Here is a 26,077-nt window from a genome sequence, read left to right on the forward strand (position 1 = left end):
AAACTATAATATTAAGATTTAAGAGTTGGAACGAGTTTACTGAATTGACGAACAACTTGTTGAAAATTGATTATCGTTGAAGACTTCAATTCACCAACTTCACACAATGTTTTCACAAATTGTAACAACCTCAATTGTTTTACTATTTTTTGGAATAAAGTAAGCAATAGTAGCAAGTATATAAGAAAATTAGAGAGAGATTGTGATAGATTGATATTGATTTTGTAAGAAAAATGAAAGAATGAGGGGGTATTTATAGTTTAAAATAGGGAAAAGTGTAATTATAAAACGTTTGGGGTTAAAACAAAGTTTTGGGGGATGGGGGAGGTTAATGGCTATTTTCTAAATAGCCAACGACTATTTTTTAAAGTCCAATGGCTGTTTTTGAAAATAGCCAAACAACTAATTTTTTTAAAAATAAAATTACCGTTGGGCCCACCAAGGGACCGGTCCGGTCCCGGTCCCTTGGCGGGCCAAACGGTCTAGGTCCTAACGGTTCAAAGCCAAGAGCCGGCCCACGAGATCGGCTCAGGCCCACCTCTAGCGGTCCTACCGATCCCGACCGACTTAGCCCACATAGCCCGCGGTCCCGGACCGGCCCACTTGCCACCCTTAGTAATATCATGAGGTTTTGGGGGAATATGCGTCCCCAAATCTTTATCTGGGTTTTGGCTGTTGTTACTTGTTATGCACGAAGGATGAATGATAAACTTTTAACAAATGTAATAATAGAGGGAGTAGTTGCTTCTACAGTACCACTTCAAGCGGAGTGTAGAGTCAAATAGAAAATAACTTAATTTTCTAATCATTCATCGCAACAAAAATTATTAATAACAGTAGAAAGTGTTGCTTAATAAAATTAGCAAAAATCAGAGTTTACAATTTCATAAATACTCATAGGAAGTAAAAAAGGAAAAAAATTACCTTCATTGTGCAGATTTGTAGTCATCATTTATCTTTTAATAGGATCCAAAATAATTAACCAACTTCATTGTGCATTTATCCTAGTAGGAATTGAAAACGCTTTTATGGTGATAAGAAATTCATTTCAATTTACACATTTTGTAGCCATCATTACTCTTTAATAGGATCCCAAATTAATTAAGCAACTTTATTGTGCATAAACAAATAGACTACACTAAATGCCAGGTAGATAGATACATGGAACTTCATGTCACTTCCAATTTAATTGATTTATTTATCATTTATTGAAGGGTAAATTTACTATTTGCTACAAAAATATTATAGGAGTATGAGGGGGTAAAAATGCCGTTCAATTAGTTTCTTAAAAGGAGTCTTAGCTGTTTTTTTGCGTGTAAAATAACACCTTGTCATAGTTTCCAAAACGGGATCAAGATTCTGTAGTTCAGAATACGCTGTTTCTTCTTCTTAAATACGCTGTTTCTTCTTCTTATATGTTCTTCCTAGTTCTGTTTCATTTTCAATCAAGAAAGTTTTTTGTGTCATTCTCACTCATTCAAGAAAGTTTTTTTTGTCATTGTTTTCAAAGTCTTCAAGAAAGAACGGAACCCATGGAAAAGAATCCTCAATTTCGTCCCTCTGACACTGATCTGATAATGCAATTGTTGAAATTTGTGGCTGGAAAATGCTTACCAACTGAAGGATTGATTGGCTTTGCAGATGTTTACAGCAATGAGCCATGGCGATTAATTGGAGACATTAGTTCCATGAAAACCCATTACTTCCTTACCCAATTGAAGAAGAAGAAGCCCACTGATGCCAGATACAATAGAACTACTGCTAATGGGACTTGGACACAGCAGAATAAAGGCAAGAAAATTCTTGATGAGGATGAGAGTCTGATTATTGGGTATAAAAGAAGCTTGAGTTATAAGCACAAGAAAGACTCCTCTTTGAATGGCTACTGGATGATGACAGAGTATTTCTGTTGGGATTTTAAGCTTGTGTAGCTTAAAGAGGGTGAATAGGAAATAGAGGAAAAAAATAAAATATTTGAGTTTCCCTCCTCAGCATAGGGACATTATCCTATATTGGAGGAAAAAAAAACTTTTCATGGGTATATATACAATTGCTCTTCTTCTAGCTCTTAAAGAGTTAAGAAGAAGGCAAGTCCCGCGCCGTCGTCGTCGCTCGCTCGGCTTCCGTCAAAGATTGATTAATTAATCTTTTTGGACAAAATTTCTTTCAATTAATTAATTTAATTAATTAACAAAAATTCAATCCGGAATAACCCATGACCCGCGACCCGTTACGGTCCATTTTCTTTCCCAGATTATTTTATATTCGTTTGTTGTTTCCCGCTCATAATCAGTGCCAAATGGTCTATAAATATGCCTTGAATCTCAGAATTTTTACTTACTAAATTTTCTGATCTTCTTCTTCTTCTTCATCTGCACAAAAATTTCACTGTATTTTTACAGCCTTCGAGTGATTCGCTGTTCATCGGCGTTTTTGGTACCAACACTCTGGTGAGTTAATCGTTCTATCCTGGGAGGATATATTCCAGTACCTCGGGTACTTGAGGGGAATAATTTTTTCTTAAGGACACACTGTGCATTCAGTGGGCTCGATTTTTTCCTATACTATTTTTAAGAATTTATTTCGTTAAACCAGAGTTACTAACTTTCTATTTTTGTTTATATATTTCAGAAAGTTTAATGGTTTAATTATTTATTACATCAATACAGGTTAATAACAATCTTAAGGAAATTATTTTATTATATTCTGTATTCTGTTTGTGGAGATTAAAACCTGTGTGGTTTTTTATTCCTTCTGAATTTTACTATTCTGATTTGAAGATATAAAAACTCCATCAGAGTATTGAAATTCAGAAAACGATTTGAAGAACATAAAGCCTTCATCGTTTTGTGAAACAATATATAAAAACTTTGGTTTTATTTATTATACGTACTGTTTATTGTTAATAACAGTATTGTTTACTGTTCTGATTTTGCCATTAATTGAACTCTTCTGTTATTGACAGTGAAAAATGGCAATTGATAACGGAATTTCTTCTGCAACTATTGCGGCAATGACGATAGCCTTGTCAAGACGGACTGTTGTTCCACCGGCAGAGAAACCGGGGAAATTTTCTGGAGCCAACTTCAAAGGATGGCAGCAAAGGGTGTTCTTTTGGTTTACCACACTTGGTATGCAGAAATCCACTAGTGAAGAACCTCCAGTGCCAGCTGCGGACATGCCGGACAACGAGAAATTCATGATTGTTGAGGCGTAGAAACATGCAGATTTTCTTTGCAAAGGATATATCTTAAGAGCTTTAGAGGATGACTTGTACAATGTGTACAGTGTGATGAATACTTCAAAAGAATTATGGGACGCACTTGAAAAGAAGTACAAGGCTGAAGATGCATGCTTGAAGAAGTTCGTGGTTGCCAAGTTTCTAGACTATAAAATTATGGACAGCAAAACTGTTGGAACCCAAGTTCAGGAGCTTCAACTTATTTTTCATGACCTTATTTCTGAAGGTATGGTCGTGAATGAAACATTTCAAGTGGCTGCAATGATTGAAAAATTGCCTCCTTCGTGGAGAGATTTCAAGAACTATTTTAAGCACAAGCGCAAAGAAATGAAGTTGAAAGATCTTGTGATACGTCTCAAGATTGAGGAAGACAACAAAACAGCCGAGAAGAAGTCTCGTAGAAATTCAACGATCATGGGAGCTAATATCGTTGAGGAGACTGCTCCAAAAAGTAAGAAGAGAAAGAGGTCTTCTGGACTGACTAAGGAGAAGAACAAAAAGAAATTCAAGGGCAGCTGCTACAATTGTGGAAAAACTAGTCACAAAGTCCCTGATTGTCGTCTCCCGAAAAAGGATAAGAAGAAGGGGCAGGCCAACATAGTGGAGAAGAATGATGACATTGATGATCTGTGTGCAATGCTTTTGGAATGCAACCTAGTTGGAAATTCGAAGGAGTGGTAGATTGACTATGGAGCTACTTGACATGTTTGTGCTGTCAAAGAAGCATTTGCGACTTACTCTACTGCTGGTCCCGACGAAGAGCTTTCCATGGGAAATACTGCAACAGCCAAGATTGAAGGTTATGGGAAGATATTCCTGAAGATGACTTCCGGCAAGGTGTTAACGCTCAACAACCTTCTTCATATTCCTACTATTAGGAAGAATTTAGTTTCTACTTATTTACTTGTTAAGAATGGATTCAAATGTGTATTTGTTTCTGATAAAGTTGTTGTAAGCAAGAATGAAATGTATGTTGGAAAGGGCTACCTCACAGAGGGCCTTTTCAAACTAAATATAATGGTTGTTGACAATATGAATAAAATTTCAGCTTCTTCTTATTTATTGGAGTCAAATGATTTATGGCATATTCGTTTAGGACATGTCAATTATAAAACCTTGCGGAAGTTAATTTATTTTGAAGTATTGCCTAAATTCGAGTGTAATAAATCAAAATGTCATATATGTATTGAATCTAAGTTTGTAAAACGTCCTTATAAGTTCATTGAAAGGAATTCAAATCCTTTAGACTTAATTAATACTGACATTTGTGATATGAAGTCGACACCATCTCAAGGTGGGAAAAGTATTTTATTACTTTTATTGACGATTGCACTCAATATTGTTATGTTTATTTGCTTAATATTAAGGATGAAGCAATTGAATTATTTAAGCAATACAAGAATGAAGTGGAGAATCAATTGAATAAAAAGATCAAAATGATTAAAAGTTATAGGGGTGGAGAATATGAATCTCCGTTTGCAGAAATATGTTCGGAATATGGAATTATCTATCAAACTACTGCACCTTACACACCTCAATCTAATGGAATTGCGGAAAGGAAAAATCGGACATTAAAGAAAATTATGAATTCTTTATTAATAAGTTCCGGATTACCGCAGAGTTTGTGGGGGGAAGCTATCCTTACAGCTAACCGAATACTCAACAGAGTACCCCACAACAAAACGCAATTTATTCCATATGAAAAATTGAAAGGTAGAAAACCCAACTTGAAATATTTCAAAGTGTGGGGGGTGTCTAGCAAAGGTACAAGTTCCTTTACCTAAAAGGGTTAAAATCAGACCAAAAACTGTAGATTGCATTTTCACTGGATATGCTACAAACAGTAAAGTATGTAAGTTTTTGGTTCATAAATTCAATAATCCCGAAATTCATGTTAATACGGTAATGGAATCAGATAATGCAGAATTCTTTGAAAATATCTATCCGTATAAAACTGAATGCGAGTCATTAAGTAAAAGACCTAAACGAGCTCGGGAAGAACCAAAGGAAAATACTCCAAGTGTAGAAGATCTAAGGCATAGTAAACATTAAAGAACATCTACTTCCTTTGGACCAGATTTTATGACATTCTTGCTTGAAAATGAGCCTCAAACTTTTAAAGAAGCTATGTCATCTTCTGATTCAGCGTTTTGGAAAGAGGCAGTCAATAGTGAGATTCAATCAATTTTAGATAACCATACATGGGAATTGGTTGATCTTCCTCCGGGAAATAAGCCTTTAGGTTCAAAATGGATCTTTAAACGGAAAATGAAAGCTGATGGCACTATTGACAAATATAAGGCAAGACTTGTTGTCAAAGTTTATAGACAAATGGAAGGCCTTGATTACTTTGACACTTACTCGCCAGTAACGAGGATAACATCTATTAGGGTATTAGTGGCACTGGCAGCCGTATATGGTCTTGAAATCCATCAAATGGATGTTAAAACAGCTTTCTTAAATGGAGAATTGGAGGAAGAGATTTACATGGAACGACCTGAGGGTTTTGTGGTTCCTGGTAAAGAAAAAAAGTGTGCAAACTTGTTAAGTCGCTTTATGGACTTAAACAAGCACCCAAACAATGGCATACCAAATTTGACCAAACAATGTTGGCAAGTGGGTTTAAAATCAACGAGTGCAACAAATATGTTTATATTAAAAGCACTCCAAGTCATAAAGTCATTATTTGTTTATATGTTGATGACATGTTGATAATGAGCAAAAATATGGCAGATATAAATGCTACTAAGCGCATGTTGGCTAGCAAATTCGACATGAAAGACTTAGCAATTGCTGATGTGATCTTAGAAATCAAAATTCATTGAATTTCAAAATTGCCAAGACTCCAATTGACGTGAGTTATGCACTTCAAAAGAATGAAGGTGAAAGTGACTCACAACTGGACTATGCAAGAGTATTGGGAAGTTTGATGTATATCATGAATTGTACGCTACCAGATATAGCATGTGCTATTAGTAAACTGAGTCGGTTTACAAGTAATCCAATCAAATACATTGGATGGAAATGAAACGAGTTTTGGGGTATCTCAAACATACCCAAAAATTACGCTTTGCATTATAACAAATATTCCTCCGTGATCGAGGGATATAGTGATGCAAATTGGATCACCGGATCATCTGAAGTTAAATCCACGAGTGGATATGTTTTCACAATTGGGGGTGGAGCATTGTCTTGGAAATCATCCAAGCAAACGTGCATTGCCCGTTTTACAATGGAATCTGAATTCATAACTTTAGATAAGGCCGGTGAAGAAGCCGAATGGCTCCAGAATTTCTTGGAAGATATTCCATTTTGGCCCAAACCTTTGGCACCTATTTGTATACATTGTGATAGTCAAGCGGCAATAGGCAGGCTAGGGAGCGTTATGTATAACGGAAAATCTCATCATATACGACGGAGACACAATACCGTTAGACAACTACTCTCTAGTGGTGTTATCACAATTGACTACGTAAAGTCAAGAGATAAGGCGTCGGATCCACTTACAAAAAGGCCTATCTAGAGAGGCAGTTTAAAGATCATCAAAGGGAATGGGGTTAAGGTCTAGGACAAGTCATCATGGCGGTAACTCTACCTAGCAGACTAGAGATCCTACGAGCTAGGTTCAAAGAGATCAAACAAAGTTATGAATGATGGTTCAACATTGTCAAACAACTCAACTCATTCTCGTGATGAAGGCAATGTTCAGAAATCGAGGTAAAGCATTAAGGCTTTTTGATGAGTCAACAAAGCTTAAAGCTTTTTAATGATTTGCTAAGTCTGGCAGGATATGACCAGATAGTGTGTCTATAGGATTACACGTTTAGAAATCACCTATGTGAGTGTGAAGTGTAAGCCGCTACAAGGTGAATGAAAGTAAAGGCCTATTCTCTAAGCACTCATGAAACCAGGCGGTGTTCATGGCTAAAACGAACACAACCGTGAGAACCATAGATGGTTAAGGGTTAATTGTGTGACTTATTTTGTCTAGGTATACAACAAAACTCGACGGTTCAAAGACATCAAATCTACCGATTGACCGAGTATATCTGATATAAGTTCAATTTACTAGAAGCATTCTCTCGAACTACTCTAGTTAACAATTTATGCAACTCAGAATTATCCCACCAAAGCTTCGTTATTTCTAACCCCACTTTTAAATTCAAGTAATTAATCTCTTAACTTCCCCAAAAGTGGTGTTGTTCAACAACAATATAACCAAGTATTCTTTCTCAAGCAACACAAGGTGAATAGACATGATTAATCGAGGGCCCTTTCAATTAACCACAATACAATACGTAATTGAACAGTCATAGAACAAACACGGCTCAATTATAACAAAATAGAGTCAAGACTTCATTCAATAATTGGTTCCATCAACCCTAGATAATAGATTTAGCTACTCATACTAATGAAAAACAAATCACTAAAATAATTCATAATCAACAAATAGAAGTATGAAGAAGAAGATGAAAATTATTAGGAATTTATCCGTCTTCTCTCCCTCGTTCTTGCCTCTAAAATCTTCTAAAAACAGCTATCCCCCACTTCTGGGCGAGTTTAGGTTTCATATAGGTTTAGGTTAGTCGGCTAGAAAATTACATAATTAACCCTGCATGTTTGGCTTTCGTGCGCCCGTCCGCGGCCATGGATTCGACCACGGATTTGGACTGCCTCACTGCCTTGAGTTCGCGGACCAGTTCACATCCCACTCCGCGGCCGCGCACCTGGATGGGTCGTTTTGCTTGCTTTTCTCGCTCCTTTTCGACCGGGCTAACCTTCGATTTCCCTTTCACATTCCATGTTGACTCCAAAACACTCGTTAGCTCCCTCCTAGCTCGGAGTAGCTCCTGCAAAGCATCAAATTCTTAATTAGAGCATTTTGTTATTTCTGCTAATTGTTTTACCTGTTTAGTTAAAACTTGGTTCCTTTTATTCTGTGCATTATTTGAAATTGATTTTCTTAAATTTAAATATTATTAATATGAAATATTTGACATTTTAAATTTGGTATTGAAGCAACGTATTAAAGATTTTAAAATATTATTTTGCTGAATTATTTATTCCTGAATATTTGCATAAGAATTTTGTACTCATTGTGATAGAGTCGTGAGCTCTTTATTGTGGAAAAATATTATTGATGACTTATTTTGGCATGAGCCGTGAGCTTTTTATTTTAGAAAATATTGTTGTTGAATTATGTTGGCACGTTAAAATATTTGAGCACTTGAGGTGCAAATTATGATATATTGTGATATTGATACACATGCGGTGGTATAAGGTTTGGGTATTGAAACGCATGCGGTGAGATAAGGGTGGCTTGATACGCGTGGCTAGTAAGGGGAACTACTAGAAGTCATGCGGTGTGATAAGGATGGCTAAAACGCGGGATGCTATTTCGGGAAAAATATTTTCTTTAAAATAAATTGTGAAGGCTCCCGCGGTGAGATAAGGAAATGAGATATTGTAAATTTGTTTATGATTTGGGACTACGAGGCGGTACCTCGAGAGTGCCCTTGTTGATATTGATTTATGGCCGCAGTTGCCTTGATTATTTATTGTGATTTTCTTAAAGTTGAAAGAAAATTCTGTTTTGTTTCCACAGGATATTATTTGCCATTATTTTGCTTAATTAAATGGTGACACACTACTTGATTCATTTTCAATGTCATTTTATTTTACTATATTGTTAAACATTTTACCATGCCATTATTATATTTCAGTAGGGCCTCACCTGACCTCGTCACTACTCTACCAAGGTTAGGCTTGGCACTTATTGGGTACCGCTGTGGTGTACTTATACTACGCTTCTGCACATCTTTTTGTGCAGATCCAGGTACATCTTACCAGTCTAGACGTCAGTGAGTTGCCTGCGTACGGAGACTTCGAGGTATATCTGCCAGCGTCCGCAGCCTCCTGAGTCCCCTTCTATCATTTTATGTTACTTTCTTATTTTTCCTAGACCTTGATACATAGAAACATTGAGAATAAATTTTTAGAAGCTTGTGACTTATTTCTACCGAGTTTTGGGAGTTGTAATTATTTGAATTGTAGTTTATTTATTTCAGATATTTATGATTATTTCGCATTGATAGAATTACCTAATTTTAGAAACTAAGTGTCATTACGACTTCCTACGGAGGAAATTTGGGGTTGTGACATAGGGTCCTAAACCGGGCTATTTGCGTACTACACCGAATGTTTTCATTACTTAAAATTTAGATTTCACTTATAGGACGCTGCCCAAAAAGAGCCCTCAAATGCTTTCCCTTTTATTATGCCGCATTCAAAGAAAGACATAACGCTCCTCTCTATATTTGCTCTGCTGAATTTTGGTGAGGAAAACCTAAAGAGCCGTCCAAACACACATCTGATTCAGGTTTGCTTTAAAATTACTTGTTATATATGAATCATTCAAATTATACCCTTTTTAGATCTTAAAAGTGTTGTGTTAGTCGTGCGAACTTCGAAATTTTCATTTAGGATTGACCAGTGCCTGCTACCTGTTCGATGGAATGTTTATACATGAACCTGTTTTAGTGCAATTGGTATTGGGCTATCTTGGTTAACAAAACCCTTTTGGTTTCTGGGTCAATCGAGTGAAATGTTGTGAGTAAATCGCTAAAATTTGAAAGAATTTTTAGGATTGCTATAGATGAGTGTTTGAGGAGGAAATAAACCATTATGATGACGTTTTCATGGAGATGGATATGTTAAACCCTGTTTGGTATGTAGTTTTTATGTGTTTTGCTTACCTTATTTCTGCCAGGATATAGAATAATCACTTATTAGTGAATGACCAAACTGTTATACAACTGATTTTTCTATTCAATTATCTAGTACCAAAATACAAATAGTGTCAGAATCAATTTCAAAATTCAAACCGACCACACCCTGATATCTTGCAAGAGTCATAGAGTGTTCTCGAGTCCATCTTTACCGGTGCTAGAGGAATTGGTTTACCAAGTTTGCCTCCTTAATCTTTTCCATAAGCTGAAATCGAAACCTATAGAGTACTAAGCACAACATTTGGAAAAATTAAAACGAAGTCTCTGTATTAAACTTAACAGAAGATGGGTTTTAATGTCTTAAAACCAACTTTTATGAGGAAAAATTAGTTGTTTCTTCTTGGTGTAACATAACAAATGTAAATGATGCTGAAGCCGTGTTACACCTACTGAGTACATTACACGATATGAAGTTTAACACACTTCCAGCATTTTCTTTCCCTGGAAGCGTTAATTAAATCCTTATTACTTATAACAAAAAAAAAAAGAAAAAGAAATAGTTGTGTTATCAAAATTCATGTTAAACCCCTGTTAGAATGCGTCTTAAGTGAATCAATACGAGCCGAAGAGTTTAAGGACCTTTACAAAGATAATGATGGGTTAAAACAAGTGTTAAGGAAGTGTCGTGAGGGCTGGAGGTTAAACGAATCAAAGATGCTATAACCCGTACTTTCGGGGTAAAGCTAGGACTGCATAATATTCTAAGGAGGTCGTGCTTTATGGTAATTGAATCATATAATATTCGTATGTTAAGTTTTGAAGTCAAACAAGTTGTAAAACAAAAATCGGCAAAGTAAGTTATAACCCTTGCAATTTTTACGCTCAACTCATTGATGCTGTTTTTGTGTAGCAACATCCGTTCCTCTCCATTGAAACCAAGTTCTAAGTATCTCTCTCTCTCCCCCAGATTTCGCGAATGGCCAGAAACTCTAGTACCTTTCTTATGCTGATTTTTGGATGATTTCTGCTTTGCCTAATTGGATTGAGAAAGCCTGCTCAGATTCGTATTTTTCTTCTTTGCAGTCTTTTATGATATAATTTTCCAAAATTTATCCGTTTCCCATGTATCAATCTTTCTTTTTATGCTTTCGTAAGCTGTTTTCTGAATTAGGAAAAAAGGAAAAAAAAAAAGAAAGGAATAAGAAGACAAGATTGGTTTTCTTGGGTTTTGGAATGAAATGGGGCTGAGTAGATGCTACGAATTATATAGCTGACACCAACTAGCTTAGGATTGAGGCATTATCTTTTGATTTTTACTTGGGGATGTACTGTACTTGGAAGAGTATAAATTGTATTAAAAATTGTGGTTGAAAGAGTATACTTTGATTACTTTAATGTTTTGGCTGGTTTTTGGTTATCTTTTCACTAACCTTAACTCTTTGTGCTGTTCTCTAGTTTTCTGTCCAGGGTACTGGTAGAGATTAAGGTTAACTTGGAGAGGGGACTCTTCTTTGTTGAGTGCCAATATCATGGCATCCTCTAAGAATGAGGAAAGTGGTGCTCAGGATGCAGCAGAAAGGATTAAGGTTGCAACCTTGTCAGCTGCAAAGGGTTTGAGTCGTGCTCAGGCTGAGCGCGCCGCCGCCGCCGCTACTAGAAATGTCAATGCATATGGCCAGAAGGAAGAAGGACCCAGTCGATGGCAGGAAAGAAAAGAAGCAAAGAGGCAGATGTATTTGATGAGTACTGAGAAACAGGTGAGATTGGGGGAAAGGAAAGACCTCAAGGCTTCAGATTCCACCCTTGCTGCAGCTTCTCAATGTCAGAAATGTTTCCAGTCAGGGCACTGGACTTATGAGTGCAAGAATGAGAGGGTTTACATATCACGACCGTCTCGTACACAGCAGCTGAAAAATCCAAAATTGAGGATGAAAGTATCAATATCTTATGATCTAGAAAACCCAGATATTGAGAAGGAGAGGAAGAGTGAAAAATCTGCGAAGAAGAGTAAGAGGAAGCATAAGTCGGATACAGAGTCCGGGAGTGATAGTGAGGCTTCAGTCTTTGAATCTGACAGTGAGGCGTCATCAGTGACAAGGTCCGATAAATCTTCTGGGGAAAGTGAATCAAGTTATAGTTCTTCAACTGATTCAGAGGAAGAGAGGGGGAGGAAGAGGAAGAAGAAGCAGCAGCAGCAGAAGAAGAGAAGACACCGGAAATACAGCTCAACCTCTGAGTCTTCTGAGTCTTCTTCAGATTCTGGGTCCGATTCTGAAGAGCGAAGTAGCCGTAAGAAGAGCAGCAAGAGGCATACCAGAAAGCGGTGAAGCATTGAACAATATGAGTAATCAGATGTGTGGTATCTGGTTCTTTGACGTTGAAAATATTTATATTTCTGTTCTCATGTGATAAAGAGCTTTTGAGCAATGCGCCTATGATAACTAGGATTTGCTGTTTCAAACGAATATGTTTCTATTGTAAGCTTATGTTGTGTTTGTACTTTGTAGAATTCAGTGTGACAAGAGTTGTCTCTTGTATTTTCTTTTTTCCATGTTACTGGCTTACTCATTTCCCAGCTCGTATTTGACTAGGGATGGCAATGGGGTGGTGCGGGTGCGGGGTGGGTTTGGGAGCTTGCGGGGCGGGGCGGGTTCAATGTTTAAATTAAAAAAATCACGCGGGGCGGGTCATAGGTTGGGGATTTAATTTTTTGAACTAACAGGCATAAAGGCTAAATATTATGTTCTTGAGCAGTATTAAATAGGAAACATCAATCAAAAACCAAGACTGTTTTGCTAGCATAAGTTGGAACCAGCGACAAACTTTTGGCATATATTTTAAATTTGCAGATGAAAGTCATTCTAGAACCATTGTAAGTTATAAAAATAATTGTATATGGTAATGCCATTGAAAATACAAATACAGTAGTGAACTAATGGCAGAACAATTACATATGAGACAAAAATCAGGATTTCCTTCGGCTAATTTTTGTTGGCAAAAAAACCACAAAAAAAAGAGAATTTTTATTAAAAGAATTTGCAGGGGAGGGCAGGGCAGTGCGTGTGAATGTGGGGGTGGAGGGTGGGGCGGGCGGATGCGAGTTTAAATCTTATTCAGGGCGAGGCGGGTTGAAATTGTGTGGGGTTCAGACAGAACCCGCACAGCACCGCACCGCCTGCCATTCCTATATTTGACTGTCTTTTTGTCTTTTCCCTGCTTGAAATTGTCCTACTCATTTAACTTTGGCAGAGTTGTCCTTTTCTGGAGTTGGACTTCAATGTTAAACTTGTACCATGTGGCTATGACCTTACTGGGAATTAGTTGGGGTTGCCAAGAGAAATTGTTTATAGCATTTGATGATTATGCAGTTGGTTAGTTGTTGCTATGTCTTGCATAACTTGAGCCAGCCTATTTGAGGAAGTTCTCTACAACTTATTGCCTGCTTTCTTAGTACTTGTCTTGTTCCTTGAAGGGAAAAACTAGTCAATTGCCATATGTCCCAGTAACAGATTCCTCACTAGGACAGATTTTAACTCATATTGTTGAGATTTATAGGAGAAATAAAGATTGCTTGGGATGGCCAGATTTATGGAAGCTACAATATTGTCAATCTTTATCAAATCATATCATATTATACTAAAAGTAGGAACACCCAAAAGTCAAAAGTTGATTTATAATTTTATCCATTAAAAACTAAGTGACCACTTTGCCCTCCAATCAAACATTACTTTAAAATATTTTTGTATAAAAAATGTAAATACACATTCTAATATAAATAATTAAGAAAATTAATTGAGAAAAACAAACGTAATACCCCTTCATATTGTCACCGTTTACACCCTTTAATCTTCTCTACATTCTTATCCGTTTTTGTCCTTTTCCTACGTTTTGTTTATTAAGAATATGTCTTAGTTTTTACTACTGGACTCATTTCTATTTCTTATTGTGAAAGACTTATTGTAGGAATAAATATCTCAATTATTACTACTTTACTCTTTCATTTTCATATTATAAAAAAAAAAATTAAACGTCTTAAATTTACTACACAAACTTTTCATACTCCCTCCACGAAGAAAGAGATAGAAAAAGAAAGAACCATTTCAAAAATATTTACGGCTTTAATTGCAGCCCCACAGTTTCAATATTGATTGAATTGCATGAAAATAGGAAAGAAAAAGACACTGTTTCAATTCAAAACTTCTAGCTTTTCAACTTCCACAATTTTAAAAGAAAAACCATCCTTCATTTATTTAATTTTCGGTGTTCGTCCTTCACAAATGAAGAATGGGAAAACCATCTCAACCTTTTCACCTTTTTTTATTTTTTGATCTCCAATTCTCTCTAATGCTTTTTTCATTTTGATGTTGCTCTGCTCTTTCGCCCAAAGAATTTTGATTAAATTATAGTAGTAATTATTTTAGTGAATTCATTGAGTTATGTATTTGATGGTTTGTTTTAATTTGATGTGTTTTTTCTTGAGTTTGATTCACTAAATTCCCATCTTTCATATGTTCAGAATTGTCAGCTTTTAATTGCCCTTGTGATACTGATAAGTGGGAATTAAACGTAAAATATTTTTATAGTATATTATCTATTCACGTTTGTAACTGTTTGACTTACTTTGCCTCCTACATTCTTTTGGCTTTATTAATTTTGTGGTGCATTTGAAATGATGGTCATAGAAATAATAAAGTATGCATTCTTATTTATCAGTGTTAAGTATATATCTCTCATGTCTGACTCATGAATGGCAAGTGGGTCGGGCCCTGTCCTAAGTGGGCTTCGCGGGTCCGGTCCTAAGTAGGCCGGTCCTATACGGTCCGGTCCTAAACGATTCTGGGCTTCGCGGGCTTATTGCTGGAACCGGCTTGGGACTGGGACCACGAACTAACGGGTCCGGATTTAGTGGGCCGGTCCCGGACCCAAACGGGCCTAAACAGGCCCAACAGAAACTTTCTATTTTTAATTTTTTTTTATAGAAGTTAGAGAAAAAAATAGTAATAAAGATATATAAGCTATATTTGATTTATATACTATATATACATCTTAAAATATATATATACTATATTATATATACATAGTATACATCTTAAAATATACTATATATACATCTTAAGATATACTATATATATATAGTATAGTATAGTAGATCTTAAGATATATATACATCTTAAGATATATAAGCTATATATATATAGTAAGATGTATATATAGTATATCTTAAGATGTATACTATCGAATATGACTTATAAACTATGTATATATATTATAGTATATTATAGTGTATATATACATTTTAAGATATATATATATATATATATATATATATATATATATATATAGTTATATACACACTATACTATATATACATAGTATATTCGATATACTATAGTATATATACATATATATATAAGCTTATATATATATACTATACTATACTATATATACATCTTAATATATATAACAATAACCATTTTTGCCAATTCTTCCCGATCTTTTTTTGGATCATAATATAAAATACCACCGGTAACAGTGTTAATTCCCGGTTGAAATTGATTTGACCCGGTACTAAGGTCAGCCTGACTAGGTGCACTTGTCCCCTCAGCCAAATCTTTCATACGAAAATATCTAGCTTTATCTTGAGGGTGTAGCAATATGTGTCTAGTCAAACTTCCCGTCCCCCCCGACTTCCAACATATTGAAAAACTAACTCTTTGCCACAAGTTTTACACTTAGCCCTATTTTTTTCTCTTAGTTGAGTAAAAAATTGCCAAACAAGAGATGTTTCTGCCCGTTTAGGAGGTTGTCTAGAAAAAGTAGGGGCACTAATAGGAGGGTCAGATGGGGGATCATCTAGATTATTATTAGTTGGGTTAACTTCAGGAGCAGGACTAGTGGGTGTATCATCATCCGGTTGCGTTTCATCAAAATCTATTTCTTCATCATCATTTTCATCAATAGTTGGATTACCATAAAGAGCATTCATATATTCATGGTTTAATTGTTCACCGAGTGCTATATTATGAAAAAATTGACTCTTGGTAAATTGTAATAAACTATTATCGCTATCAAGAATAGGAGGTGTAGGACGGATAACATGTTTGGGTCGGGGAGCCGGGGGAAGTGGAGGAGAAACATATTGGCCACTAGATTCACCACTCTTCGATTTTCCCTTATTTTTACTAAACATATTTTTTAAGGAATAAGCCATCTTAATTAATCAAGCAAAGTAAATAAAACAAACAAAATTATAATATTAAAACTTAAGAGTTGGAACGAGTTTACCGAATTGACGAACAACTTGTTGGAAATTGATTATCGTTGAAGACTTCAATTCACCAACTTCACAATTGTTTCACAAATTGTAACAATAAAGTAAGCAATAGTAGAAGTAAATTAGAGAGAGATTGTGATAGATTGATGATTTTGTAAGAAAAAATGAAATAATGATGGGGTATTTATAGTTGAAAATAGGGAAAAAGTGTAATTATAAAAAGTTTGGGATTAAAACAAAGTTGAGGGGTTAAATGGCTATTTCATAAATAGCCAACGGCTATTTTTGAAAAAAAATAGCCGTTGGGCCCCGCTAGGCCCGCTAAGGGGACCGGGCCGGTCCCGGGCCCTGGCGGGCCAAACGATCCCGGGCCTGACGGGCCCAATCATAGGACCGGTCTACGAGACCGGACCAGGCCCGCTAAAACCGGACCAAACGGTCCTGGCCTGTTTAGCCGTTTGGCCCGTCTGGCCCGCGGTCCTGGGCCGGTCCCGGGCCTGGACCGGCCAACTTGCCAGGCCTATGTCTGACTAATGAATATAGTCTCCCTTTGTTTTTGCGCTAGGAAGAAGAATATTGAGGAAGTGTTTGCTATATCCTATTGGATGTTTTCTTCATGCTGGATATACTATTCGTCGGTGTCGAATATGGTAAGTTTTATAATTACAATTTTACATTTGCATGTGATGACAATTGCTTCTTAGCTTCTCTATACTTGGATCTCTTTGATTTTTACTAAATGATTTCTTTTTATGATCAAACGTTTTCTTTTTAACCTTTTCTCAATTTATAGTATGGGTAACAGAAATATTAAAATTGCAAGAAACAAACTGTTGGGAATTCCCCCGAAAATTGGAGAAGAAGATTAATGGAGATTTGTAGGCATGAAAATGAAAGTAAAGTTTATAACTTTATAGACTAACCGTAGGAAAGAGGGGAAAAAATAGTGAACAAATAGAAAATAGAAGTTTGATGGGAAGTAACGAATTTTCTGTAATAAGAGATTATTTAGGTGATAGCGAATTTGATAGAGGGAATATTAAATAGAAAAGAAAGAAAAAAAAAGAGCATTGAAAGAAAGAAATCAAAATACCTATATTTATGGAGTATAAGATAATAAGACTAAGAAATTTATACGTAGTAAAACCACATATACACGTATTATACCTAAAAGTGAAACTCTTATTTGAAAATCTTTTTATATTTTTCATTTATTAAGGAAAAAATAATAATGAAAGACACAATTCATCTAGGCTCTAGTTCTAATAATGGTATTTCACGGTTGCAATTTCATCAATATTTAGAACTAAATGAAATTTTCATATGAAAATTTTATCTCATTATCGGACAAAACTTATATAAAAACATATCTAAATTGGCTAATAGATAAAATTAGTATTTCATATAACATAAACCGCAATTCTTATGTCTCAAATTGTTAGGTAGTTGTATTTGTTTTAGAGGTATGAAAGGATTGTTTTTTTTAAACAACTCCCTCAATAGAGTGTTCTGGTCATTAAAAACTTTGTTTGTCTGGTTTTTCAGATAATAGTCTAATGTCTACGGGTAATTTCTTCTGAAGGGACAAAGCTTCATGTTTAATTGGCATTTGATTTCATCTATTTGCATTAAATTTCTTTTTTTCTTTTTTTCGTTTCATTAGGTGTTTGCACATGCATTAAGCTTTTTTCTCGAATATTTTTTTCACTCTCATTCAAAGCAACATTCCTATTATTAATGTTTATTAAGAATAATATGTATTGATGCATGCCATTTATTTTAAGGCCACAAAGAAACACAATATACAAGGTATGCCGCCAGCTAGGGAGTCAAAGCCATAATTTCTTATCAATTTACAAGTTTGATCATGTTGACAACATCCTTTGAGAACAAATTTTTTTATAGAGAAGATATACATCAATAGCATGTGTAATTATAAAAACCTTGTGCATGCTTATATATATATATATATATATATATATATATATATATATATATATATATATATATATATATATATATATATATATATATATATATATAAAATAGAGGGACTTTGGCCGGTGATGTGACACTCTCCTAAACAAGGATTTCAAATTATCTTTTTTCTCTATTTTTTCACATTTCTACAACTCATTCTTTTTATTGTAATAATAATTTAATAATTTTATAGGAGTCCAAAAGTCATGTCTTTTGAAAAAGAATTTCAAAAGTCATTACTGTTAATAAACAACCGTGTTTCTTACATAAGAGAACCCAACGGCAAAATTGTAAAGGACTTGTGGCAATTATATATAGAATCTAATGCCTCATCACAATGGTGAGGAATTTCAGCATCATGTATGTTGAAAAGGCAACCGAAAATGTTTTTCAGATTGGGCTTTAATAACAATTTGTCATCTTCAAAGCTTTTGTCCATCTCTATGGAGTGGATGCATCATCTCTTTTTTAAAAGTTATGTTTTCTTTCCTTCGTTCATACATATGTATTTTTGTTTTTCCTTTACTCACTTATCCCATATGAATGGATCACGGCGTTTGAATTTCATCATTCTGGAAAAATGACTTCTAAAGGAGATATAAGGGTCACGACTTTTCCACCAACATCACTGTTTGCATATTCTCATTAATATATCTTGGAGATTCTTGGTTATTTTCAGGTTTAAAAGACGAGCATGAAATTTTGGCGCTAGGACAGAAAGATCCTTGGCGTTGTAGCTTTGATGTAGAAAGGCCCTATTTCATGTGAATGGATGTTGGTCGGATATAAATTTTACATTTCTCAATTGGCCAGGTTTATTAAAATCTTTACTTCTCTTAAAATTAATGATATTTTTATTTGTTAAGATCTTTTTCGATGGAACTCACGTGCTAACTCGTATCTTGATGCTGAGTGTTAGATTATCATTTGAATCATGCAAGATATATTATTATGAATTTATGACTATACATTGAAGTTATTATTAAATTTAAATATAAAATAAGTCCAAGTAAACCTCCTATTATAAAAATAAGAAAAATGAACTTTTTCAAAAAGTATTTTCTCTTCTTTCCATTTCCAGAAAATCAAAGAAATGACAAAAATTTAGAAACCTATACAGATTGTAAGACCTAAAAATCTAATAAAATTATTTAGTTAAGTTTATAATTTCTAATCGAGGAAAAAATAAAACATATCTACACTTGATACTGAAAGTCTTTTTTTATAATACTTAAAAGTATAAAAATGATTAAAATGAGCGAGAAGGTAAAACATTTACGTGTCTAAAAAAAGTTGTTTGTGTGAAACCATACAAAAATTAAAAACAAAAATAATATTTTACCTAACCATTACTTGAAATGTAGACATTTTGAGTGAAGTGTGATTAACATTGGGATTGTGTTCATATATATTTATTATGGGATTACCTTCATATCCTCAATTATATATGAATCACATCACACACATGTAAAGAGTGGTTATAGTGAGTAAATTTTTTCTTTCTTCTTTTAGTGATGGAGAAGAAAGAGATAAATTATTGATGGTGCTTCAATGGAGAAGTATAATGATATATGGTGGATATAAAATATTTTATGATCGTTAATTTAGACATTAATTAATGTACGGAAGGAAATAAAGCTTCATAATTGTCGGAATATAATTAATGACAACATGATTTTAATAAGGATGAAGAACAACAAAGTTTTATCATTTTTGTTACTTCTAAAAAAATTTATTTGTTACTATGTGGTTGTATATGTAAAGTTACTACCCCTCCAATAAAATAAGAACAACCCCATGTTCAACCCCCTTTTTACTAGTAATATCATTGTGGTAGTAATATTACTTTTTCTTTTGCCTTCAATTTATTTTTTATTTTTATGAAACTGATTATACGAAGTGTGTTGGAGCAATCGGAAAACATAAATATGTCCTATAATTTATTCAACTAATAGAACTAAAACCATAAAGAATTTTTTTAAATTGCAGTAATTTAGTTTTATTTCATGCTGGTAATTCATTAGTTTTTAAATAAAAAGCTGATGTGGCATTCCCAATGACCAGCAATTAGATTTATCTCTTTTCTCCTTTTTTTTGCAATATTTCCCTTTACCTTACTTAAAGAAAATACAAAAAAAAAAAAAAAAAAACACTAACAAAATTGTGTCTTTTCCCTTGATTGTAGCTACATGATAAATAAGGAAAAATAAATTTTACCGCCGTTTCTAAATTCTAATGGATGCGTTCCTAACATATGCGACTTTTCCCTTTAGTTTCTAAGACAAATGCTTAGTAATGTTTTTGCTAATTTGTATGGAATAAATGCTTACCGTTACAAGAAGGTTTAAATGCTTACCGATACTTACCGCTATAAGAAGGCTTCGGCTTCAATGAGGTTTAAATGTATTTGCCTTTTTTGCAACTACAAAAAGACAGAATAACTTTCATTCTCATGTGAATTCTCAACAAACTAAACCAAAAATGTAGTTTCACTGTTTTATTTGCTCATGGAGTAGTCAACAGTGAGTACTTCATGCATTTCTTCACTTCTTTTATTTTTTTTGCTCAAACATATCTAAATTAAATATCAGATGATTTATTCAACGAAGGATTTATATATGGATATATCTTTTGTTTAAGTGCCTTGAGTTCATTATTGACATATTATATTTCTCGTAGCGTTGTGAATGCGATTCCCGTATAATGTTGTATGCTGTTAATGGGCAAGAATTGAGACCGTAAAAGGTGTGGAGTCCATAGCTTTTGTTGGAGAATGTAAAAAACTAGAAAGTTTTGTGCTTGATCTTTTCTTTTATCTTTTGCAAAGTTAGAGAATGTGCCGGATACCATTTTCTTCTTCACACACACTCAAGTTCAAAGAGTCGGACCCCTAACAAACCACCTGCACCCTTTGAAACTCGACATCCTCATCGAGGCCAACTCAATTTATAAGTCCTAAAGGGTTGACAAGAGGGGTTGCTCTGATAGTAAGCAACCTCCACTTCCAACCAAGATGTTGTGAGTTCGAGTCACCCCAAGAGCAAGGTGGGGAGTTCTTGGAGGGAAGGATGCCGAGGGTCTATTAGAAACAGCCTCTCTACCTCATGGTAAGGGTAAGGTCTGCGTAATGGTCTATTAGAAACAGCCTCTCTACATCATGGTAGGGGTGGTAGGGGTAAGGTTATATTGGGTTGTTGTTCCTATAGAGAGGTGACGTGAGACCTCTCCTAGCCAAGTAATGTATTTATCTTTTTTCTCTTTTTATCCTTATTTTCTTAACCGGAGGTTAATCTTATTTCTATCTTATTTATTGTATCTAATTAAATATTAATGACAAATTATTTAATTTCATCAGCTATATAAAGTCCTTTGGTTTATTCGTTATTCAAAAATAAGTTTTAATAATCTCAAGTGATTATTCAAAATTTTGTAAAAAATAATTTGAAGTACACGTGCGAGAGACTAATCTGCTAAAAGGCAAAGAAATACATCTATTTTGATAATGAAACCATATCGTTGACTGATGTAGTTTATTTTCCGAACCTATCGTTGACTGGTGGTTTATTTTCGGAACCTATTCAATTTATAGCTATAAGAAAAAGGCCCAAACACTGCTGGAACAGTAAAAAGATAAAATAGTGACTGCGATCAACTTTGATGTCGTACTTGAGTTGGAGGGCTTTCCCTCCATCTCCATCTATGAGTCAAGTAATTAGTTATCTCATCTTTTCCGCCTCTTTTTTTCTTTTTTTACCTTTGGGACTATTTTATGTTTAGAGGTATAATTGAAAAATAGCCACTATTTTAAAAGTAATCGAAATTTAATCACTATTTTATCAAATAAAAATATCCTTAAAAATTCAAAAAAAATTCAGCATGATATCTGGAGTTATAATTTTTTCGGAAAAGGGTCAGAAATGCCCTTAACGTATTAGAAATGACTCAAAAATGCCTTCCTTCCACCTATGGGTTCAAATTTGCCCTTAATATTATTTTTAGACTTAAAAATGCCCCTCTCTTAACGGAAAAATGACATGGCATTGATGAACATTTTAACATTAAGGGCAAATTTGAAGTCATAGGTGGAAGGAGGGCATTTTTGAGCCATTTTTAATACGTTAAGGGCATTTCTGACCCTTTTCCGTTTTAATTAAACATGTAGCATTTATTTAGTCTGGAAAAAGTGATTTTTTTTTCTAAAAACTGAAAAAAATAAAAATATTTTTTTTTCCAGTTTTTAGAAAAAAAACTGCTTTTAAAAAAGCTGAAAAAATATTTTCTAAAATAATATTTTTGTAAAAACTGGAAAAAAATTAAAAAATAATTTTCTAAAGCAATGTTTTTGTAAAAACTGAAAAAAAATATTTCCTATTCTTCTTCCTTCATTGTTTGTCCATATGCTTTCAGAGTTTATTTTTTATATATTTTAGTTCTTACATCAAAACTAAAATATTTTCGTTTTTTTCAGTTTTTAGTATAAAAAAAAATCACTTTTTTTCAGACTAAATAAATGCTACATGTTTAATTAAAAAGCCATTTTTTCAGAACTCAGAAAGCCAATCTATTCCTAAATAGGCATTTTTAAGCCTAAAAATAACATTAAAGGCAAATTTGAACCCATAGGTGGAAGGAGGGTATTTTTGAGCCATTTCTAATACGTTAAGGGCATTTCTGACCCTTTTTCGTAATTTTTTACCTATGAGATACCAATATAATATACTGTAATTTCATAATGTGTTTGAATTCCAGCATAATATGCCAAAAAATTTTATGCAAAAAATTCATAATCCAACATATTATGTTGAAACTTACCGTTTTTCTATTAAAATAATGACTATATTATGTTGGAACTTACTGTTTTTCTATTAAAATAATGACTATATTTTTAATGACTTTCCAAATTCTCCATTACCGGTCCGAAACCGACTAGCTCATGCTATTTGTACTTTGAGAGGGAGTAGATATTTGATTGTTGGGCCATCCAAAGACCTTCCTCTGTATTGTTATCCGTATTCTGTTGTCTCTAGTGAGACAATTTGTTCGTTACTTAAAATTTATTGGACCCGGCCCAAGAAGAGCCCTCAAATGCTTCGTCTCTTATATTTATGCTCGCATTCAAAGAAAGACACAGCGCTCTTCTCTATATTTGCTCTGCTGCATTTCAGTGAGGAAAATCTAAAGAGTCGTCCAAACACACACCTGATTCAGGTTTGCTTTAATATTACTCGCTATATATGTAGCATTTAAACTGTACCCTTTTCAGATCTTAAATATGTCGTGTTAGGCAACTTGGAAAATTTCGTTTAGGATTGACCAGTGCCTGCTACCTGTTTGATGGAATGTTTATACATGAACTTGTTTTACTGTAATTGGAATTGGGCTATCTTGGTTAACAAAACCCTTTTCGTTTTTGGGTCAACCGAGTGAAATGTTGTGAGTAAATCGCTAAAATTTGAAAGAATTCGTAGGAATGAATTTGGTATTTGCTATAGATGAGTGTTTGAGGAGGAAGTAAAGCATTAAAATGATGTTTTCATGGAGATGGAGATGTTAAAGCCCTGTTTGGTATGCAGTTTTTATATCTTATGCTTAGTTTATTTCTGCCAGTGTATAGAATAATCACTTATTAGTGAATAACCAAACTGTTACTTAATAGTTGATTAAATTCTACTCAATTATCTAGTACCCAATACGGGAAGAGTCAGAATCAGTTTCAAAATCCAAACCGACCATGCCTAGATATCTTGCAAGAGTCAGTGTGTTCTTGAGTCCATCTTTACCAGTGCTAGAGGAATTGGTTTACCAGTTTGCCACCGTTATCTTTTCCATAAGCTGTAATCATTGAGGAATCTATAAAGTATTAAGCTTAAAATTTGGAAAAATTAAAACAAAGTCTCTTATTAAACTTAACAAAAGATGGGTTTTAATGGCTTAAAACCAACTTTTATGAGTAAAAATTAGTTGTTTCGTCTTGGTGTAATGTGGCAAATGTAAATGATGTTGAAGCCATGTTACACCTACTGAGTACATTACACGATATGAAGTGTTAATGCACTTTTTGTAATTACATTCCAGCATTTCTTTTTTTGCTGGATGCGTTAATAAAATCCTTATTACTTATCAAGGAAAAAGCTGTTTCTTCAAAATTCATCCCAATGTTTCGCCTTCGGAAGTGATACTTTTTTGTTGGGGGGGGGGGGGGGGAGGTGACGGTTATTTTACTGTTTATTTCCTCTCAGACAGTAGGAAGCCATTCCACCTTTCTGGAAATGGTGACAATTACCATGTTTGCCTGTGCAATTCTTTATCCTATTCCACGTTTTGCCCCAATAGCCATGCACCTCAGCTATCAATTCATTGCAATCGTATCCTTTCTGTTAACTTACACCAGTCTGTACCTTGGCCCACCGTCATGTTTACTTGCTAACTGCCGTTTCCAGCCACACTTGCTATATCTCAGGTCCATCTTCACCTTTCCTGTTGCTTTCCATGTAATTATAAAAGGTATTAAACGGAAGATTGCCTCGTTCAATGTGGAAATCAGGAATTAGTTTTCAATGAAATTTAAGAAGAGCACTGATTTTAGAGGACATGAATTACAGATAGATCGACTATATAAAAAGAGACTTTAAGTCCTTGAAACTCAAAATGGTAAATTATCTGTCAAGTTGTATATATCTATTATCTGCTAAATAACTCTTCCATTGCTGGATTTGGAACGGATGGTCTATGAAGCCATCTCATAAATGATGGATTTGTACTCCCTTAGCTATCTTTTAGGATTAGTAGTTATTGTTAGCTCTAGTGTAAGATACAAAATTGCATTTCTTGATGATGAGAAGTACTCCCTGAATGTTGAGCTCTATCTAAGATTTTTTGATATTTCATTTAACTTCTTTGATGGAAGGGGAGCCTTGGCGTAACGGATAAAGTTGCTGCCATGTGATCAGGAGGTCACGGGTTCGAGCCGTGGAAACAGCCTCTTGCAGAAATGCAGGTTAAAGCCATGTACAATAGACCCTTGTGGTCCGGCCCTTCCCTGGATCTCGCACATAGCGGGAGCTTAGTGCACCGGGCTGCCCTTTTTTTCTTTTGAGTTAACTTCCTTGATGATACTTCTTTTGATGTCTTTGTTACTTCTAGCAGAATGGTGATTCCCCCCCCCAATTAGACCAGACAGAGTGACAAAGTATCTCAAACCTTACGTGCTGAGGATGCACTTCACAAACAAGTATGTAAATGCTCAAGTAGTTCACACACCAACTGCAACAGTGGCTGCTTCTGCAAGCACACAAGAGAAAGGCTTAAGGCTTGCCATGGTAGAAGGAAAAGAAAATACTAGAGATGTTGCTGCTGCTGCAAAAATCGGTAAGTTGTTAGGAGAGCGATTGCAGGCTAAAGGTATTCCCGCCATATCTGTTTTCTTTAAGAGAGAGCAAAGATACCATGGAAAGGTCAAAGCAGTTATTGATTCAGTGAAAGAAGTAGGCATAGAACTGGTTTGATTGAAACACAATGACCACTTTCTCGTTTCACGGCCTGCTGGATTTCCTCCCAAGGCAAAGGATTTATATGTTCTATTGGCTTTGCAAATCTATTTTCGCGACAATTTACTCGTCTCAGTTCTTCCAAACTGGAGCAATATGTGGTTTTCAATGTATAAGATGTCACTTATGACATTCCCTGTGTTCTGAGTCTTTTATTGCCAAGAAGAAGGTTCCTAGCCTCTTGGTCCAACAACCCCCCCCCCCCCCCAATTCCCTCACCATCCTACGCCAGCCACATGACTATTCTCCAGTAACTATTTTCTTCTCGAACCTGATAATTGTAAATCTTATTCATCATTTGCGTAAA

General features: G+C 34.7%; 2 protein-coding genes and 1 long non-coding RNA gene across 3 annotated transcripts; all 3 read left to right on the forward strand.

Annotated features, from left to right (window-relative positions):
- Positions 1-1,313: 1,313 nt before the first annotated feature.
- Positions 1,314-2,367, forward strand: LOC142180235 (NAC domain-containing protein 46-like). The gene has a single exon (XM_075251184.1). The coding sequence runs from the start codon at positions 1,416-1,418 to the stop codon at positions 1,929-1,931; it is 516 nt and encodes a 171-aa protein (XP_075107285.1). The 5' UTR covers positions 1,314-1,415; the 3' UTR covers positions 1,932-2,367.
- Positions 2,368-9,465: 7,098 nt separating this feature from the next.
- On the forward strand, positions 9,466-12,509 carry LOC107795621 (uncharacterized). The gene is made up of 2 exons (XM_016618284.2): positions 9,466-9,620; positions 11,425-12,509. Exon 2 carries the CDS (start codon positions 11,499-11,501, stop codon positions 12,294-12,296), a length of 798 nt encoding a protein of 265 aa, XP_016473770.1. The 5' UTR covers positions 9,466-9,620; positions 11,425-11,498; the 3' UTR covers positions 12,297-12,509.
- Positions 12,510-23,339: 10,830 nt separating this feature from the next.
- LOC107785563 (uncharacterized) lies at positions 23,340-26,077 on the forward strand. The gene is made up of 2 exons (XR_012708981.1): positions 23,340-23,431; positions 25,370-26,077. It is a non-coding gene; the product is annotated as an uncharacterized LOC107785563 (long non-coding RNA).

This window comes from Nicotiana tabacum, chromosome 4 (genome assembly GCF_000715075.1).
Source record: "Nicotiana tabacum cultivar K326 chromosome 4, ASM71507v2, whole genome shotgun sequence".
NCBI classification, from domain to species: Eukaryota; Viridiplantae; Streptophyta; class Magnoliopsida; order Solanales; family Solanaceae; genus Nicotiana; species Nicotiana tabacum.